We start from the raw sequence: 21,761 nt of genomic DNA on the forward strand, positions 1-21,761 counted from the left end.
AGTTCAATCAAACACTGACCGACCCAAACCTGGAGGACCATCAACACCACCTGACATCGGAGACCAAAGAGAAGCAGTTGATGCCATCGAATTAGAGAGGTTGGTGTGATATTTGTGTTCACTAATTTAGTATGGCACCTGAAAGATAAGAAGTGAAATGGTCCTTCTCATAGGGAAAAAGTGTACAGCATATACACAGATATACAGTATATACAGTTGACTTTTGAAGGCATTTGTACATTTTCTAAGTGCAGACTGGTTTAATAAAAGACTTGTGGGTCACATGAACTTCAGCTGGTATAAGGTCATACCACTTAAATAAATGCCAGCCTACTGGTCAGATGAGCTCTGGGGGGAAATTATTATACCCTCAACATAATACTGTCTATTAATTAGCAGTAGAAGAGTCTGAAATCCGTGTCTTGTGGGAACAGCTGCCTGTTTAATTGATGTACTATAATATCTGGGATTGACTAGATGTGCGAAAATGTAATACTTTTTCCTAACCATACATAATAGTAAATGCATGCTTTGAGGTTTATAGTAAAAATTATGAATTCATCAAATAGTCAACAGATTGGTCGATGATTAAAAATCTAGATCTTACATGTCTAAACCATATATGATACCAGAATCAGACATTTTGTCACCCTTATTTTTTTTGGTGGGATATAAACATAGTATTTGTGACTGCTTGATACAAACCGGTGTCAATATAAACATTTTGAGGCCTGAAGAGGTATTATATAACCACAGAGTTTATTATAAGAAAAAAAAACACTACAGAAAAGTAAACATAATTATGTGTAGCAGAATTATTTTAGTAATAACACCTCAAGGTTGGGAGCGGGTACCACAGGGCCTTTTATGCTATGAGTGTCTCCTGGTGACACTTGAGGAATGAATGAAGAAAGTATCTTTCCAGTCGGCCACCTCACCCCAAAGTCTGAATTCATTACTCCTAATCTTCATCAAGAGCCGTATTTCTGCTCATTATCCACCACTGGGCTATTGTACTTAGTGCAATTCTTGGTTGTATAAGGGATTTTATACTTAAGCCTTAGATTGATCTGCTTACAGTGGGTGCCTGCTGTGCTCGGGAGTTCTCTGTCAGTGGATTGGGGTTTGGGCTTCTATGGCACTGTGGTATGTAACAGAGTCAGCAGTGCAACCTCCACCACGGTGGTCACACCCTGCGTGAGTTGGACTTGAGGCTGAATGAATGCGTTGGCCCCACTGATGCTCTCTTTCTTTTCCTCTCCTGCCATGTGACGAGGAGGGAAACAGGAGAGAGTCGGCTGGTAGATGCCAGGAGAGGGTGCTCCTTTGTTGTGGGGCACATGATTGAGAGAGGACAGAGCTGGCATTGAACCGTGCGGCGGTGAGGGAGGACTGTCGGGGTGGACGAGCAGTTAGCTGATTGTGCTCACTATTGTTCAAAACTAATGTACAACTTGCATACAATTTGCTCACAGCTCCTCAGCTGTGTCCGTGCTGAGCACAGAAAAAAAGTCACATGCTGTCTGTCTTGCGTCATGTAAGATGTATTTGGTAAATAGGCGCATCACAATGTGTCGAGCATTTACAGCAACAAAACACAACACAAATTACAGACACCAAGAGTAGACAACGGACAAAAATACAAGAATGGAAAACTAAAGGCAGTTGCAAGAGTCAGTGAAGTGTTCTAATAATAACTGTTTGAATTCTCCAAGTGAAATGAGACTGTTCAGTTTGAAGTGGGTTTGTAATTCATTCCATTTAAAAGCTGCATAATAGGTAAAAACAGTTTTTCCAAGATTAGTGTGAATGCTGGGAATGTCCAAAGTGAAATAGTTGGCCGTCTGTTGGACTGGATATCAGAGTTTGGAACTTTATGCCAAATAACATACTTTTTTGGTGTGTGCTCATGTCAAGTGTGTATGGTGTGCAGTGTAAAGTGTCGACCACCTGGGACCGGAGTCTTCTGCGTCAGCAACTAAATTTCTAAAAAAGGAACAACTCTGGAAAGACCAGTATTAGGTTTCCACCATAGATCTCGTTCCTCAACTTCAGCTTTCCAACCTGCCTCATCTAATCAGGCCCACGGGCCGACTAAAAGACAGCTCATTCTTTTGGAAGTACAACACAGGGTGATGGGAGATGGTTCGGTGTTTGAAGGCTGCACACACATGCTCACGAAGCGTCATCTGTGTAGCCACTGAATAGTGTGGTAGATCTGGCAGTGAGTATATACGGGCACTCGCTTCCACTGCTCTCATTGACAGCACTCAGAGAACTGGCAAAATTCGATTTAGTTTGAAGAATAATGTTGCCATTCAAGCACTGAGTTATTATCCATGTCAGCACTCATCATCCTTACTTGTTTCATTCCCATAAATGAATGGAACAGATGGGACCTGTTTAAATACATGTTCTCTCTGTTGAGGCAATCAAGCAGTAGGGTGAACATACTATTGCAGCACTTAAACATATGTATTCAAATCTGAAAACAATTAGTGCCTAATGAGAATAATATAATTGAAAAATATAATACATAGTCCTTTGTTAGTAATTTATATATATATATATATATATATATATATATATACACACACTGTATATATACAACTTTCCTTTTAGACCTTTCCGCCATGATTCCCCTCTGCAACACACAACCTGGCGTCTTCTGAAAAGCCACTTTGCTGTACCAGTTTTCAGTTCATGGAAAAACGATTTGTGATGCAGTAAACCTTGCTTGTTAGCAGTTAATTTGAGCTGTTGCCTGTGTCACTGTTTTGTGCACAGAGGTGATGAAGGCAGCTCCTGAGCCGCGCAGCCACAGCGCTGAGGTCACGTTCAAGTTGAGTGAATCCTTTGTTCTGAGTACACAGCAGGTCACTGGAACAGATGTGGGGCCCCGTGGCCAATCACCAGATCATTACACCGTGGATCCTTGCTGTAAACAGTGTTTGATTGCACACTGGTGACACAATGAATGACTGTTTTGAATTTCTCAAATTCTTAATTTCACTTTCAGGTAATAAAAAGAAAATCCTACTTCATATTTCTGGAGTAAAGTAAAAGTCAATAAGTGATTTTTATTTACAGTGCTTTTAGTCCCTATAATTTTAGGTGCAGGCAGGAGAAGTGTGAGTGTAATATTGTGCATCAAACCTGCCTGGAGCCACAGTCTTATTCAAAGCAAATGCAGATGCATTAAAATGTAGGTTTGTGCAAACACCAGGAGGAAGTCTGCTTGATTATAGAGTCTGGAACCCGATGTAATAACCTTCAAACAGTTCCAAAGACTAGTTTAAAATTTAAATGTATGTAGAGGAACATAAAAAAAAATCAGGAACGACCTGTTCATTAATAAGTAGTTCTGAATAATCCTGAATTCAGGACTACGTAGTAGATAATGATGCGTTAACTAGGAGATACTATATTATAGACTTATTAGGTAATTTATTACTTCATGATATTACCAGTTACCCCTTTTTTCTCCTTATACATTCCCCTCTGTAGTTTATACCTATCACTTGCAATGGCTGCTTTGTCTAAAGCTCTTTGAGTGCACTTTATGGTATGTGGTATGGTTCTGTCTCTCCTCTGCTGTCCCATACTGTCTGTGGGGTGTCCGGTGTGAGAGTTGAGCCAGAGTGACAGAGAGTCATGTGCGGTTCTATTAATAAAAGTCACATTTTCAGTGAGTCACCACAGTGTACGTCACTGCCACGTTGGCGTCTCGCAAAACACCTGACTCTTTCCTGCGTGCGAGCCTCACCTTGTGGGGAAGACGCCCGTCGTCCTCGATTCACAGCATATCACTCAGACCGTAGACACTCTGCCTCTTTCTGTCTCATACAGGAAATGACAACCCAAAATTTAAGTCTTAATGAGGCAGTATTATGGAAAAACAAAAACATTTTGGGGTGGGTTTGTCTCAGGTCATATTCAGATTTGGTTATTTTCAGAAGCAACATTTCTCTCTCTGTGTGTGAATAGTCTCATGGATTACAGATGCAGTGTAGCCGATACTTTACGTTTGCCTGATCTGTAATGGATGAAATAAATTAAAATGTAGGATGGGATTTGTGTCTTCAAATTTGGCAGAACCAGTTGGATTCAGGCTACATCCATACTACAACGTTTTCGTAATGAAACAGTGTTTTTAAACTGAAATTATCTTAGTGTCACTATTAATCCTCGTCCATACTCACGACCATTCACGTACGCTGAGCATGGGCAGCACTGTATTCATTGGGGCATGGATACCGTGTGATTGACAGCAGGTACCGTCCAACGGGTGCAGGTTCCAGGTGTAGGTGGATGTGCAGTGGACAACTCTCAGTCAGGCCCACCCCCCTAACCCCTCCTCCAAATATGGTTACCTCTGCGGCTTCTAAAGGGCCATTTTACGAACCAATGGGTGACGTCACGGTGGGTCGCCACTTCCCTACAGTACTTGCACAGGTCAGCAGAAAATGTAGGTTGACGAATAATCGGAGGAGAGTGGCGGTCAAATGATTGCAATCTTTTATTTTCCCCGTTTCAAGCATGCAGAATAATCCCTATTAGAGACTGGGTCTGAAACACTTGGCTTGGCTGTGACATAATACCTTCCACCTGATGGTGGATATTTAAATGCACTGCCAAGCGGAGAGAACATCCTGGTATTATTTTATACTCTGACGTCTCAGCCTATAGGAGCCCTGGAGATGAGGAGGAGCATCTCAGAAGCTGACAGTCAGAAGTAAATCTCCTGTTCTCGCTGCTGGCTAATAACAGTGGTAGGGGAGAGGGAAGGAGATGGCAGGACAATACTGTAAGCAAAGAGAATCAGAGGATACTGTGGCCTGAAGCGGCATCTAGCGAGAGAGACATGAACACACTTCAAAAATCATTTTGCCTTCCACAAATTGTTGAAATTGTATTTTTTTTCCATACCAAAAGTTAAATGCCTGGCAGAAGTAAAACTCTCTAAGACACACAAGACTCTTAAAAAACAATTGAGAATCCCGTATTTCTCCCTTGTTTACTGAATTGCCATTTCTTTTCCCCCACACATACTCTCGGTGATGCAAACCTTCAGCCAGAGAACAGGTTTAATCAACTGAACAAAAAATAAATTCCTGTGTGGTTGTACAGGACCTTTAATTAATATCTTAAGTTTTCTCATTCACTGTTGGACAATTAGACATTATCCAGTAATTTTCAGTAACTATCAATATGAGGGATTACAGTTTGAAATGAGTTATTACACTACATTTACTAATCCCACTAACGCTCTGCTACTCTGTTATTCCAAAAAGTTAGTAGGAGCATCTCAGTTCTCCAGTGAGTAATTCTACACTAGTGGTCTCAGTTACACATTTTTGTAATGATGATTTTTTTAAGCGATTTGGGATGTTGGCTTCGTTCATCAACAGTAGGACACGCGTGTAAAAAAACAGATACAGACAGATGGTTGTTGGATACGTTTGCTGAGTGTTTACAGCTTATTTAAGGCTGCTGCTGTGTTCAGTGGCACATGCAGCAGCACTTTGTGTGTGACATGATGTGAGGTTACACCGAGGCTATTCACGCCTCTGCGGCTATTTTTATACAAGAGCAGGACTGTATGGAGTGACCTGAGCGGGATGGGCCCTATAATCTTGTCTCCTCCATCTTCCTGACTGTCGGAGGTTTTACAGGAAAATTTTCACTGGTAGACCTATTAGCTGCTCATCAGTGAAATTGAAGGCATGTGTAATCTCTTAATCTGCAAATCTCTTCCTGTTTATGGACAGAAAGGGAGGATGAACAAATTATTTTCAATACAAGGGACGATTAAAAGTAAGCAGCACAACTTTGGATGCTATGGCACAATCATTTATTTATTTTTCCAGATTTGCTGTGGTGATGACCTGCATAGACGTGATGATGCTGTAGATGATTTGAAGAAAAACCCATCTGACAATAACAGTATTCTTGATGACATTTAAAAAATTCTTCCTTTTTCTGCATTAATGGACCGGGATGTAAGTGAAAAAGAAGAGTGCGATCCATTTAATGATTGTCCATATGTGCGTCTAAAGATTAAGAGTCTCTGAAAATTACACTGGAAACTCAATGAAGAGAGCTTATGAGGCCAGAGGCCTTCCACAATGTCGTGCAGCGGTGGGAGAGGAAGCGGCATTACAGCATAAACCGCTCACACGCGCAAAGAAACTCGTTTGATTATTCACCGAATGAACTACAAACCCTGATGCACACATGCATAGCAATAAGTAAGGGTGAATCAGTATGCACAGCGTCACTCGGTTCAGGTTTCAGTTGAGGTATAACAATCAGTCAAGCGGCCCCGCTCTCTTCGCCTCCTTGCGCCATGACGTCCTCTCGGCAGAGTCGCTTACGTCAGAGCAGGCAAACTGAAGCGCACACACTGGCTGCGTGTTGGCAAACTGAGGTGATGTTTTGGATGAGGGCTTGAATAAACATCGCCTCCGCTGTTACTGTGAAAAGACTCATTTACTCCCTCCAAGAGCATCACACGCTGGCATTAACTCTTGCTTAGGATCCGGACGTTTGGATGCCAGTAGAGAAACACTGGATTTCTAAAGATAATCCTTTTTTTTTCCCTATGTAGTGCATTTGTGGTTTGATTGTGTTTCTCACCTTCTGCATTATTTTAGTGTTTGTACTGTAGTATCTTACAGTCTCCAGACAGTAGTAGCAGTTTATTGTCCGCTCTTACTGGAATGATTTCAGTGTAACACTGCTACTGAGACTTTTCGCCTGTCTATGGACTGGAATGATCCTGGTTCAACTGAATTTTTTTTTTTAATTAAATGTTGGAAAGATGTTGTTGCGAAATCAGGGTAAACTGTAACTGCTCTTGTAGACAGATGCACTTGTGCTTTTTGCTGACATAGTGTCTACAGACTACAGAGGAGTTCAGTTTTGCTGTCTTGGCTTTCCCTGATCATTTCCTGAACACAGCCCTGCTTCTGTTTCGTACCACAATGGTGCTCGGGTAACTGGGGTCTCAGTCCGCGGGGATGAAGTCTATTGTTTTTATGCTGGCCCTCATTTTTTCTTCATTTTCTTCATTTTTATTACAAACACATTTTATCACAGTCCATTCGACCCAATGGTACTGTGACCTTAGGAATTATGTGGAAACACATTTTGAAATTTCTCGTATTAAACTAAATGTATATTTTAAGGCGCTTTCACACCTACCTTGTTTGGTCCAAACCTTCTGACGTTTCTGTTTAGTGTGGGCCAAAATAACAGGTGTGAGAGGTGCATCAGACCACCGTCCTGACCGACGGACAAAAAATTTAGTCCGATCAAAAGAGGCGGTCTCTGTACAAAACAGCGTGAAATCACTTTTTTATCGTTAAACAATAGAAGAAGAAAAAGAAGCAGAAGAGAAGACTAAAAATGAGCTGTGGCACCACATGGAGGTAGAAGAAGACAAAATATTTAATTGCAATTGCAGGATATAATGTTTGAACGACGAGGATTTTCATTTGGTAAATTCAGACTAGTGTCAAGTACTGCACCTGATGATTCTGTTAGTAATACCATAATCAAACGGACACTACTACCTGCCGAATTGACTATAGGCCGACATCAGACAAACACCTGTCTACAAACCAATCCATGTCGAGTACAGGCAGATGCAGCCCACGTAGGTGATGGCGACGTACGAACAATCAGACAAAAATCAGACAAGATTCTTTAGTGCGCGCCCTCAATTGCAATGTGAAACCAAGACTAACCGGATCAAACGCATGAAATGTAACAAAGACATTAGCCTTGGTCCGAAGTCTCCGGACATTCAGTGTAAAAACACCCTTAAACTTTAAAGCTTTAAACTGGGATGACAGGAGAAGAAGCTCTCAACTATTTTCAAGGATGTCATGTATTGGCTTAGTGATCGAACGTAATGATTTGTAGGAGCCACAACTGTCCATTCAGGTCTTCTGTTTCAAACTCCACTGCTCGAGGCCACTGAGCAGGCACTGCTGTGACCGGACAGCCCATCATCTATTGTCATCGAATGGCGCACCCCCCCCCCCCCCCCAACATCCTTGTGATATGTAGACTATCTGAGTGGCAGCGTGGTTCTGTGCAGTGATTTGTTCCACGAGAGGGGCCTGCCTCTGCCATTGCTACCGTCAGCAACTCTGCTACAACTGTGCATGAATGCAGGATCCTGGCATTTGCTGAATTTAAGGTGGCATCTTTTCAATTAGAGCTCAGTGAAATACCTTTTCAGCCTCTCGAGTGGCCTGGCGAACTACTGCCAAGGGGCCCCGGCAGTATAATGATCCCTGGCACAATAGTAGCACTGTTCTCCAACCCGTTCCCAGGAAACCGCACAACATGTGCCATTGTGCAGTGTGCTTTGCTGCCCAACCACGTTGCCCGGCCATAGCCAGAGACATCGAGAGTCCAGGCTGCGCAGTGAAGCTCACAGCAACGTGGTTGGGAAGACAGGTTCAGAGGACTGCTAGATGGAGAGCAAGCTTTATTCACCTCACACTACGTTTGATGTGTTAAAATAATATTCCAAAAATAACCGCTACATTTAAAACGGCAGGCTGTGGAGCGGAAGGAGCCTTGGGGAACAAAGACAGCGGAGCGCTTGCCAGGAATGGTGGTGCAGAAAACCCTGAGCATTGTTGCTATGTTGAACCCTCTTCAATACAAGAGGAAACCAAGAGAAAAGTGACAAGCAGAAAAATGGAGGCACAAAGGCGACTGGGTGGTTCGTCGCTGGTCGTAGCTGGTTCCTCTCTTTTTGTCTCAGTCCTGGGGGCTCAACAGTTTGTGTGTTCCCCACTCCACAGCCCCTAACGTGCTCTCCATTAAAGCCTCCACTGCCGTCTATGTAGTAGAGCAAAGGAGATTATTCAGGGCCAGCCAGATACGGGGCTTTGGTCAACAACATCCAGGAGATACAAGTCACAGGGGCCCTTCTGGGCCCCACAAGCCAGCTGGTCAGCTGAGGCACCACTACAGGATACACAAGAAATAAAAGCTTGATGCAAAGCCCAGTGTGTCACTTTCAAATGAAAGCTCTGCTTCCTCTGTGCATAGACCTGTCAGCTGATGTATCAATCAATTATGTGTGTGAATTTGCAAAAACATCTATTCATGGTCCACTTTGTACTGTTACTAACATAGAAGGAGTTTTAAGTCAAGTCAAGTGCATATATGAACACAGTTAGGGACAAAATATTGAAAATAAACAAATATTTCTGTAATAAATTACTCTTGATGGAGAGGCAAAAAGAAAGTTGTTGTCATTGTAAAGCACAATGAAATATCAGATTTTAATGTAAGAGTAGATGTACTGTATGTGTATGGTTTCGAGAAATGATGGTGAGAATCTTTTAAAATGTGCACCCCTGAGATGTCATGAAAGCAGAATAGTTAAGTTACTAAATGAAATGACCCAGTTCGATTCCAGCCAGGGACCTTAGTTACACATCGTGCTCATCTACCCCCTCGTTTTCCTGTCTGGCTCTGTACGACCTGCATTACAATAAAAAAAAGACACCCCTTAATGAATTTCACAGTTCCCATTGTTAGAAACTGTTGGTGAAATGCAGTTTGTTTGTTTTTAAGGCCGGCGGTCTGCTTGTTTCATTACTAAATGTTGTTGTCCGTGTTTTTTCTTCCCCAGATCCCAGATCCCAGGAGAAAATTAGAAACCTCACTCCCATAGCACAAACATTCACACGGCCTCAAACATTAGCAAATCTCAACAGACAGATTATTACATACACACCAAGGCACACACGCAGACATGAGTGAAGATAAACCAAGCGAGACAGTGGAAACTGCCCCTGCTGAGTTGATCGCTATTCCTAACGGGAAAGGCCATGAGCCTGGTGAGGACATCGCAGCATCGGCCAAAACCCCAGCGGCAGAGGACAGTGAAAAGTGAGTACACTCCTACTCAACACAGTGAAGATAACACAACATTAGAACACCTTGTGTAATTGTTAGGGTTAATGTATATTTCATGTTTTGTTATTTTTTTTGTTGAAATCTGAGATACACTCAAGCTAATAATGGCTACTTGATCGCACATCAGAACGATAAAATGTACATGATGATATGATGTGCTGCATTTTACACAGTCTGAGACATTATCATCATTAGACCAATATAGTGTGTTCACGTTTAACATGTACTGTAGATTTTCCTTATATGTGTTTCTCCATAGTACTGGGTCTTGACAAAAATCTCAGTGAGTCTCAGGTCTCAAAACATCTCAAATACTTGCGTGGCAAGATGCTATTTGTCATATGTATATATGTTTGTGATATTTGTGAAAGACATGCAGTGATATTTATCTTTTGGGTTTGGTTGCTTCTCCAGCAAAATGTGGCATCAGGGACTTCAGTGACACTTTAAACAGAGCAGCCTAAAGGATAAATCAGTGATAACCAACCTGTCGTATTGAAAATCTCTTTAATGTGAACACCCTGTCCTCCGCTTTGATTCACCAGGTGCTTCACTCGTCTTCTTAACCTGCCAGTTATAGAAGGTGTCACGTCTACTCTCATGCACCGCGCCACATGACACACTGTGTGCCGTGTGTCAAAACATGTTGCCGTCACGTGCCTCTTCACTAATCAAGGGGTTGCTTCAATCAGCACGAGAGGGGCCTGACCCTCACTCGCAGAGGCGAGATGTGATGGAAGTGTGTTTGGCTGTTACTCTGCACGCATCAGATGGAGGGATTAGTAAAATATCTGAGTGGAAGGCCTCCATGCTCACAACAATACACGCGTGAGAGAGATATAGCAGCTAATTGTTTGTGTTGTGCTGAGACTGATTATATCGCCCCGCTGCCTCAGGCGGCAGTTCGGCCTTGTCACTTGAGTGATTGTCATGTAATTGCAAGGTGTCAGGCGCAATTTGTGTAACAGCAAATACTGTATGTTCATTGACTGCCTGGTGGAGTGCCTTTGAGCAAAATGATGATTTGTGAAGGATAATGGGGTGAGCTCATTGTCTTACTACCCTTCTTCTTCTGTAATAGATGGTTTAATTAATATGTCTCTCTCCAGGACATGGCTTTTAAATCATTGATTCCTTCACTGTATTATTTGCCTTATTATATTATGACTTAGGGTGTTGTTTTTTTCACTTTGTGCTCTCGTTGGGTGATGGATGGACTTTCTCTACACTGCTTGTAGGGAAACTGTACCCAATAGTGCTCAGGATGCGAGGTATGTATTGTTACAACAGTGACTGTGTTTCAGATTCATTGTGTCCCGTCTCTCTTGTGTCTCGTGATGGAGTTAGCACATGAACAGACAGGAAACTAGTTCTAAACCGGAGTCTGTTGTGTAACAAAGAAATTACATATTTTCTGAAGAATCTCGAAATGTTTTTTTTAGTTGTGTGGTCACTTCATGTTCTTGTGACACTGTATCGTTTTTCCGTCAGTCCTCACAGAACTGAGAACGCTGGGGCCAACCTCCCGGAGAGCCAGGAGTTCTTATCGGCCACAGAGGACAAGAAGACGCAACGCTTCACGGACGTGAGCTCAAACACACGCCAACTATTCTCAAAATAAAAAGCAATACCCTCAAACAAGAAAAAAAGAATGTAATATGTACATTTCTCTGTCCTGCTTCGGTTGTAGTTTGAAGGGAAAACCTCGTTCGGGATGTCGGTCTTCAACCTGGGCAATGCTATCATGGGAAGTGGAATTCTTGGTCTGGCCTATGCCATGGCCAACACAGGGGTCGTCCTGTTTTTGTAAGTTACACAGATACTGTACATTTGACCTGATAAGTATGTAACTTCATGACTGCGGACTGTAAGCATTAGAGCAGACTTACATCCCACAGATGTTGTGTGACTCATTTTCTTCCCACTGAGCTCTTTTCCGCTTGAGGTCTGCATCACACAAATTAGCACCTAATTGTACTGTAATTGGCTTGTATTAGCCAGTCAGCATGCACACACTGCTTATCACACGGACACTGAGGACACATTGGTCTCATAATAAAGGCTCGGATTAATAGCATACGGTAAATCATTTAATATGTGCTATAAATGTGTGCAACTGCAATTACAGAGGCAGAAAATAACCACGTTTGCTTCTTTGTGGTTGATTCTCTGCAGAGCCAGTGGGCGTATGAACTGCATATATGAGGGGCTTAGCATTGAAAAGCCTCCGCAGCGTTGACTGTCAAGATAATGACATCACAGTCGACTGCAGGTCCTAGGTTGATTATTCATATAGAACAGTCAAGCCACTTTAACTGTTTTCGGACATGAACTCTGCATTCTCACATACCTCCCCTGCAGAAAAAAAAGGAAGTACGCCCTTATAGAGCAGGGCCGGTGTCAAAAAATTGTAAAACTTAAAAAAAATGATCGCAAATATATTGTTTTATTTTTTCAAAGGCAAAGTACTCAACTATCACAAAACAATGCAACAGCATAAGGCCAAGACAGTTTTATATTATTGTACTGATGAGCTGTCAAAGCTTTACATTCAGATCTCACATGCACATGTGACTGCATTTAGAATTTTCTCCACTTTCATGAGGTTGCCAGTTGTGAGATCTGTTTTGTTGCATCTTTTTCGAAAGTAATCAGGCTTGCTGAGGGGTAGTCTCACCAGATATCACAGGCAGCATCAACACCTTCCCCTCCTCATCTCCCTCTTGCTGTTTTGACACTTATTCCAGATGCTGCTAGATCGTAAAGTGGCTGGTGCTGAAGGTAAGTTTTGTTGGGAGAACAGTTTAAAGGGCACTGCTGCAAATCCTTAGTATTACTTTGCATAGAACATTCAGGCAGTTGGCGGTGCCCATGTTATACTTTTTTGGGTCCTCCCTTTTCTTTAGTGTTACGTAGCTTTTTGTGAGTGTAAAAGATCTGCTAAGTCCACGTCAGAGGGAGTCCTTCTCTCTCACAGAAAATAGAAAGTGCCCAAAGCTCCCCGTTGTCTATCAGCTAGTCTTGCCTGAATTGGTATGGCAGATACAATGCCATTGTTACCGTGACTACAGTGGGGTTTATAGCGGATCGGGAAAACTCTGCGTAAGGGGCGTGCATTTCCCTACCCAAAAAAAGACCAATCAGAGCAGACTGAGCTTTTTGGGAGGCGGGCCAAGGGCTAAAACAGAGGGTGAAAAGAGGTGCAGCAACAATGTACAGTTTCAGATATATGATGTATATTTTGAACATTACAGCATGTAAACATAATCTAGTTGACCCCAAAATAAAAATGATGAGTCAAAACATAGGCACTTTAACTAAGTATCCCTGAATAAAACAACAATATAGAGCTCCATGGAGAGGTGGAACTCTTGTTTTGATGCTATATCTTGATTAAAGTGGATTTGAAGCCATGGACCTTCGTAGGTCACAGACTGTTTATTCATTTCACAAATGCTGGAAAGCAACAGCAGATTCTATTAGAATTCGAGATTCAAATTCATCGAAGAGGACAAGGACATCATTTGAACTCCTTCCAAGCCAGTCATGTCTGGAGGATTTTGTGTTGGAGAAAGCTCCTTATTTTGAGCTGAGTTGTGTGACTGTGGTTTTTCAAGCTGTCTGTTGTCCGGACCTGGTAAACCCTGTGCCACCAAACTCTACTGTCTTTCTGATGAATGCAGATTAATGGTACGCGACCAAAAGGAATAGATAGTATATATTTATCAATCCTGTAATAGATGTTTGTGTGCATATCAGCATGGCCTTTTGTCAAACAATTTTGCTACTGAGAAGTACAGGCTGGGTCAGTGACATATTTGGCAAAGGAATATTGGCATTTTTTCTGTGCTCCACATTGGACTCCAGGCTGGTGATCGCCTGAAAAAATAATGATCAGGATTTTAGGTCTACACAGAAGACCTGAAATGAGGAAACCAATTTTACTCAAACACAAAGTAACCACCGTGAGAGCCGCAACATGACTAATCCACTAATTGGGTTTATTGGGTCATTTATTCTATCCCGTACATATTTTTTTCAGATTCCGGGCTCAGTGTTTAATATCACACAGATTTTTTTTGGGGAGTGGCTTCAGCGGGTCAGTGGCCCCCGGCCCGGGTAGGAAATGCAACGGGGCGGAAAGCTGTGAGCAGAGCTAAAGGGACCCAAGCTTGTCAGTCTGTCTGACTGTCAGCAGATCTGTCCGCCCACTGCCACTTGACTGACTAAATCCTCCGCCGCAAGTTTGCCCAGCATTCTTCCACATAGTTTGACGAAAAGCCAAACGAACAAAAAAAAACCTGTTAACGGGCCAAGAGTTGAAGTCGAGGTGAAAGATGTGATGCCTGGCTTTTGCAAAAAGAGAAAGAGGAATGGAGAGCGTGTGTGTCTGTGTGAGAGAAAGTTAATGTTGCCAACGGTAACAACAAAAGAGAGAGAAAGTAGAAAAAATAGTTGGAATGAGGTGGACTGGGTCAGGCAAAGTGAGTATATCAGAGGTCCATTCACAAAACTTCCTCATGTCGAGGACTTGTGCCACGGTGGAATTCTTATTTCTAATTTCTTGCTTAAAACGTAAAAAATCAATCCCAGTAATAAATCCCATAAAACAGCGTTAAAGGGGCAGTGAGGCAAACCCCTGGGTCGTGGCACCTGTCGCTAACACTTCTCTAAAGGTGTCGGTGGGTGACGTTGACAAACTGCACACGCAGCGTTGTGTGCAGTTTGTATTTACAGAGCCGGGGCTGTGCCGGAAAACTTTTATTTCGGCGCACACAATCATAAGTCGATGTCTTGAATAGAGTGTAGTTTTTCAAGGTTTTAGAGCCAAGGTTCTAAAATGTTAAATGTTGTCCAGACACAAGACGCTGCAAAATAACCTTCCCTAATAGAACACTGTGATTTAATAATATAAATCAAGCAAGGAATCTGTGTCCGTCTGTGGCTCGCACATCTCGAGAGCGGTTCTCCTTATCGGCCTCACACCTCGCACGTTCATTGTCAAGGGCCGAGGAAGTGCAGTGTTGAATTTGGTCAAGCGATACATTCAATATTAATCAACGTTTAATAAACAGGCAGAAGTTGGGGCTGAGCAGTGTGACTTAACAGGCAGTCTAAGGAGCGAGTCTTACATGTAATATGTCTTCTCTTATGTCCACAGTTTGCCTTTATCCGCAGGCTCACTACACTGTTACAAACGTTTACGGACTACAACCAAACCCTTTATTTCCCCCAGCCGTATGCTTGACTCTATAATCACGGTGGTTATGTCATATTGCCGCAACTAATATGCCTCTCATCTCTAGCACTGCTCAGTGACGCAACCATTTCACGGCAGGTGTATTGCACAGAACCTGAGACAGCACAGTGTCAAGTGTGAAGTGCTCTAACAGAAGCAATTGTGGCCTTGTAATGTTGAATTGCTACAAAAAGTCCCACGCTGATAAAAAGCATCATGAGTCGCCTCATCCGCCATGTTTTTCTTAATGCAGACCACTCTGGATGGTTGAATATATTTGAAATATAAACCTAGCTAATACTCTCGCATAGTATAGATAGACTTAAATCAGAATAACAGAGATTTGGGAGTTGATTCCTTATCTACGTGTTGATAACGTTCAAAAACTGTGAACATATCTGCGAAGAGAGGATGTTTGCAAGTACAGACCCCTACAGGCTGCTGCTGTGACTGAAGGGGATTATTCCACCGCTGAGGCACAAAGAGGAACAAGATTAATGTTCACAGAGCATCGTCCTCACTGACGACAGTCCCAGTATTGCATTGGAAATGTTTCTTTTGAGACTGTCCATCTGGAGTGTATACTTGCTGTGGAAGAGGCCAGAGGGGCTGATGGGGCAGCTGGAGTAACAATCCGATGTAAAGAGGATCCGCAGGGATCCTGCTCTTCCAACACAATCTATGCACTGGCATCCAGAAAATGTATGTCTACCCTGCAGCTGTATAAATAGCGCACAGTGTAACGTACAGTGTAGAAATGTAACATGCAGATTGTGTGTATGATAATGGTGTTTTTTTGTTGGTGACTGATGTGATTCATGTTGTTGTTCGTTCTGTTTGTTTCAGGGTTCTTCTGACAGTGGTGGCACTCCTCTCATCATATTCCATCCATTTACTGCTGAAGTGCTCTGGCATCGTCGGTACGTATCTCACTTCACAAGCTGCTTCTTCGGATAAGGAGACGTCTAAATTGCCCTGCAGTGTGAAGATGCTAAGATCACATTGTGTGATCCTTCAGTACTCTATGTCTAAGTATATATGTCATTTGATTTGCAATCCAAGGCCTTGTTAGTGTGGATTTAACATATTGATAGTAATCTTTTACCTTGTATATGTGACTCAGGTATTCGTGCGTATGAGCAGCTCGGTTACAGAGCCTTTGGGACCCCGGGGAAGATGGCGGCAGGTATTGCCATCACACTGCAGAACATTGGAGGTGAGTCACCCACAATTGCCATCTGCCATCTTAAATTTTCAGTGACGTTTCATGGATAATGCTCACAATATTCTGAGTTGTTTCTTGGGAATTCGTGTGTGCGTGCGTGTTTGCGTGTGTGCGTATGTGCGAATGTTTATTATAGCCGGACCAAAACGGATGTTTGTGGGCCGATGCTGATTAATTGGCCAATATACATACATTTGAAGAAAAAATTGGCAATGCTTCCTAAGGTTTCATTATCAAACCCTTTTGACAAAGAAATGTATAAGGCTGAAGAATATGAATAATGAGGCTTGGTATTTTACAGTTAAACCATAAACTATATTATTAATAACTATAAATCAAAAGAAAACAACCAAATATATAGAACTGGAATCAAGAAAAATAAGCAATCATTTTTATTTAAATTTAAAAATGTAAATGCACATCTTTTCTGTATTGTTTATTCTATAAAATAAAAGTGTTCTTAGCCGAGCATATCGGCCAACATAAACGCGCATAAACTCATGTTATCGGCCTTGTGATATATTGCTTGGGCTCTTGTGTTCAGGTGCCTTAACGTTTATGATAGACATTGGCAATAACAAACTGGTTTGTGCATATATGTCTCCTCCACAGCCATGTCCAGTTACCTGTACATAGTCAAGTATGAGTTTCCTCTCGTCATCCAGGCCTTTCTGAGGGTGGATAAACCTGCAGGGTGAGTGGTCGTTGCATTACATTTTTCACAGACATAATGTACTAAAACCTGTGACCTCAGATCCAGGGAACACTCCATATACTGTATATATAATATACTGTATATAAGACCCCATTGCAAGAAAAATTATCATTTTTTGGGGTGTTTTTCACCATATTCATATCATATAGTTCTATGGCTTCTATAGCTACCAATTGTGCTATGGATCAATGTGTTGCAATGCAATGCACTTGTGCTCGCCAGCATTCGAAGCATCACACTGATCTCATTTGCGCAACTGTAATAATATTATTTTGTGACTATATGAAATGCTGCAGCGGTGGAAAAGAATTAGGCACCGTGAAATAAAAGTCAGTCCACATTATTAAACCACTACTGAAGTAAATAATTCAATGTGGAGTAAATACTGTAATTAATCTTCAGTGTGATATTGCCTCCTAATCATTAAAGAACAGTCTCCTAATGTTGAGGGGGGAACAAAAACTATGTGATGTCCCATCACTTCTTCGTGGGCCTTCATGCAGTCACCCAGTCCTGTGCCCGTTGGCGGGCCTGGTGCTGCTGCTCATGTGCCGAGCAGCTGGCGTGAGAACAGCTGTGATAGTGACCCCGAAGGAGGAGAGCAGCACGGCCACCGAGGAACGCTCATATCAAAACACAGCTCGGCTCCACGGCAGAAAAGCGTAAACCATGGGATATCACTGGCCAGCGCAGGTGGCCCCGGAGACAAACAACACTTGCGTCCTTGGACGAGATTTGGAGTGTGATGTTACCCCTAACATGTTAACCCTTACCCCAGTGAGAGCCTCTCCTCATGTACTCTTCTGTTTTGAGAGAAGTGGGGGTATATTGAGTATTTGCATGATACAGTTGTTGGTTACACAACCTCATATTAAGGTCTTGTGGAATTCTTTTGCAGCAGAGGGAACGTCCCCTCTTGTTAAAATGTGCCGGGGTGGTGACATTTTACTGAATAATATACTCACTTGTCTCAACCCATTGGAATACGGACGACCACAGCTACTACGTTTGCTCATTGATATCTAGATTGACATGTCGCACTATATGGTCACTATAGAGGTGATATGCTATGACAACATGTCCACATTATTTTCTGATGTGAGCTCTGTTTTCTCTGTGCAGCAGGGCTCGATGCTGTGGGCCATGGTCAACAATCACTGTTTATTTGAAATGACAGACTATATTGTCCTGGTGGCATTTCTTCCCGTCTGTGGGTGTGTGTTTACACTGGTAAACTACTGTACAAGTGGTGGGAGAAATAACAGGGACACCCCACGATCAAATGCAAGCAAATACAACCATGTACTGCTATTATTTGTCATAAATAAGAATGCGAGAGTTTCTAATTATATGTTAAAGGTCCAGTGTGCTTTTTTCCATGTGCATGGGTGTATCAATGGCCGTGAAGCAGGATGACAACAAGATAGATGGGCCTGTTCTTTTTGTGAGAGGTGTGAATGTACAGTTTTTGATGCAACAGGTGTTGCACCTCTGCAGCGTCTTCTGCCGCATAGAAGAGCAGGAATTAATAACTCCTACTGTGTCAATCTAAAAATAACTCACAGATGTTTGTTTCCCAGATGTGTCTGTGCATGGAATTGTAACCTGTGGTAGGTTGTATAGGTGTAGTCTGTTATGTGTCATATGATCAGCCAAACGGTGATTTTGCCCTGTGGTTAGTCAAACCCAATGTTTGAGAAGAATGAAGAATACTTTTTTTTAGGGTCTATAGGGTTTATAACATACAATGAGACAATGTTTTCCCATACCATTCATGTTGTGGTAGCAACCTCCAAAATATCGCTGGTTGTATTCAATATATTATGGGCAATTTTGCAAATGAATACTATAATCAGCAGAGTTTAATCGTTGTTCATATTTGTTTTAGCTGTGCATAAAACGAACCTCTGCTTGGCATAGTTATAGCGAAATTAAATTATAATTTTTTTTCCCCACCATGTAAGCCTTACCTTTACAAATTATTCCCTCCCGCGTCTTCCCAGTCAATATTCAACACTGTGCAAGTGCTCAACAGAAGGGAGTTTGACAGGAGTGTTTAAACAGAAAAAAGTCACAATCAATACATTTAATTGACTCTGTGCCTTTTGTCTCTCCGCAGTGAATGGTACCTGAATGGAAACTACCTCGTGATCATTGTATCTATCTGTGTGATATTACCACTGGCTCTCATGAAACAGCTAGGTGAGTGTGTGATATCATTTCCTTCCTACAGTGGTATACCCATTTCATCTGAGATGAGGAGTCTATAAGATTTACTTTACATAAGATAATGGTCACACCCACATACCGACAGAGGGCGACTCCCCTAGTTGCCAGAAGAAGTCCGTTTCTACAGAAGTCTATGACAAATCCTCACTTGATTTATAACGTCAGTAAACATTTTCCTGAGGTGTTTATGGTCTCAATCGCGAGTTTCAAGTCTCCTTCAATACAGCATGATGCTCATTTTGTAAATGATGGTTCCATTTAGAGTAAAAAAGACAATAAAGCACTGTATGCAAGCCACAAAGTTGTCTATTTCCGCTTTAAGAAAAGGTTTTGTAAGTCTATCAAAAAGGTATTGCTATCAAATCAAAGGGAAAATATTTCAAGATTCAGGAAAACCCTAAGATGTGAAATGTGGAATAAACCCTGATGATAGTACGTGTGTTAGACATTACTGATCATCATAAGGAATTTTTTTTATTGCTTCTTTTTCTTTGCAAACTTGCTTTTCCACCAACATCTTGCAGGGCTACAGGGGGAGCAGGACTTGTGGAGCTCATAGGGCTTCACACAGTCACTAGCTCAAGGTCACTCAAAGGATGGCTGTCACCTTCAAGGCTTTGTTCTCCTCTCTCCTCTGCCTTACTAACAACATCTCTAACTACCCTGCAAGCCTTGGTGACCTAGTCACCATCTAAATTGGAACCGTCGCCATTTTTTCATGTTCAAGTTGAACCCTGACAGAGAGAGGATTTTTCAGAGCTAAGTGACACTCTGTTCTTGTCTTAGTCTTCTGTTTGTTAAAGTGTATGTCTGATAATTGTCAACAGTTCACTCATTTTTAAGTAACAACCCTCTGTTGCCCTGTTGACACGGACACGACACTGTGTGTCTCACATTGTGGAGTGCGTCACGCAGTCTCTCTGCATCGCAGCTCTCCGTGAAACAAAACCAGTGGAAAGAGGGAAAAGGCAGGAAGAAGCCAGTTTTGAAGCGAGAAAGGGAGGCATATTGGCTGACCTCTTGCCAGAAGTCTGCCTGCCTCCGAGACACCGAGGACAACAGCGCCGGTCGGCGCAGCCGAGTCAGTAATGAGCTCTGACTCCCGGCACAATAAATCAATTTGGTGCACCGCAAGGCATGAAGAAGAACATGCAGTCGAAGATACAGTTCAACAGGAACCTCACTAACCATTAGTAGAGTTAAGCAGTAGGGGAGAGATATTATACATATCTTAAATTAGCCTTTTCCACCTGCCATTTCTGGCGTAATATATGTCAGAATAAGCGTCACCGTGCCGTGGTAGATAGGAGGAACGCTAATGATGCTTTTGTTGTAGGATACCTGGGATATACGAGTGGCTTCTCTTTGACCTGCATGGTTTTCTTCCTCATATCGGTAAGTCCTCTGATTACACATACATGTGAGCCCGATATCACGTGTCGTGCATCCTGTGTGTTGCCTATTGGCAGAAACATCCAAGCTGCATGATTCAGATGCTCTAGGATCAGCTTGAAATATATATTTTTTCATCTTCCCACCTCCTCTTTAGTAAACCCCGCTGTCTCTACTCATTGCCAGGCCCTAATGTTTGCATGCTGCAGTTCCAGGCTGTATTGGTTCTCTGTCTTTCTCTGACCTAATTTTGTGGGAGCTGTAATCCACCATGCTCTCTCTCTCTGTCTCTCTCTCTCTCTTTCTCTCTCTCTCTCTCTCTCTTTTTCTTGCTCCCCCGGTGTTGTATTTTCAGGCTGCCTGTATGCTATCTGTTCTCCATAGCCTTTTGTTCTTGGTTAATGCCACTCTCCTCTTCTCTGCACAGGTCATCTACAAGAAGTTCAACATCCCCTGTCCATTTGTGGACTTTTCGTTCAATGGCACTGCCAGTGTGCTGAACACCAGTGCTATGGATCCCGGTGGGGAGGAAAACCCTGCTTGTATTCCCAAAATGGCCAACCTCAACTCACAAGTAGGTTCACGCATGTCACTCAGTCTGAAAGTGCAAGTCCACCTCCACTGCCATGGCCCGCTGTCAGCCAGCCACTATACATCCTCAGCATGTTGCTAGTGAGAGTTCATAATCCAAAGCATGGACGTCACACCTGGTTTGATGCACTTGCGCCCAGAAAGGAGAGCAGGCCTTTTATCAAGCTCTTAATCACAGACAATAGTCTGTGGTTAATGCAAGGCTCAAAGATGGACAGCGACCCCTGAGCTGTTGGCTCCCGTCAGCTGAAGAGTAAAAAATTGCATTCTCTCGCTTTTGGCGAGCTCATCAAGTTTGCCCTTTGTTGGACAAAGACATAGGTAATGAGTGAAATGGGAAAGACCTAACATTTCTCTGAGTACACATATTTTTTACTCACTGTACATACCTTCACAGCAGGAACAGACTCTTGAAGGAC

General features: G+C 42.5%; 1 protein-coding gene across 4 annotated transcripts in view; it reads left to right on the plus strand.

The window, feature by feature from the left end:
• LOC118309751 (sodium-coupled neutral amino acid transporter 3) overlaps positions 1-21,761 on the plus strand; it is a 31,334-nt gene that overhangs the window by 3,367 nt on the left and 6,206 nt on the right. For 2 of the 4 annotated variants that reach the window (XM_035632218.2, XM_035632217.2), the window contains exons 2-12: positions 1-99; positions 9,665-9,924; positions 11,190-11,222; positions 11,443-11,536; positions 11,642-11,757; positions 16,037-16,110; positions 16,314-16,406; positions 17,028-17,109; positions 19,250-19,332; positions 20,696-20,754; positions 21,179-21,325. The exon at positions 1-99 is cut by the window's left edge and continues 6 nt beyond it. In XM_035632218.2, the coding sequence (XP_035488111.2) occupies positions 9,788-9,924; positions 11,190-11,222; positions 11,443-11,536; positions 11,642-11,757; positions 16,037-16,110; positions 16,314-16,406; positions 17,028-17,109; positions 19,250-19,332; positions 20,696-20,754; positions 21,179-21,325 (918 nt within the window). In that variant the 5' untranslated portion in view covers positions 1-99; positions 9,665-9,787. The remainder of the gene's footprint in view (positions 100-9,664; positions 9,925-11,189; positions 11,223-11,442; positions 11,537-11,641; positions 11,758-16,036; positions 16,111-16,313; positions 16,407-17,027; positions 17,110-19,249; positions 19,333-20,695; positions 20,755-21,178; positions 21,326-21,761) is intronic. The other 2 variants (XM_035632219.2, XM_035632220.2) reach the window with 2 other exon arrangements.

This window comes from Scophthalmus maximus, chromosome 6, assembly GCF_022379125.1.
Source record: "Scophthalmus maximus strain ysfricsl-2021 chromosome 6, ASM2237912v1, whole genome shotgun sequence".
Classification (NCBI taxonomy): Eukaryota; Metazoa; Chordata; class Actinopteri; order Pleuronectiformes; family Scophthalmidae; genus Scophthalmus; species Scophthalmus maximus.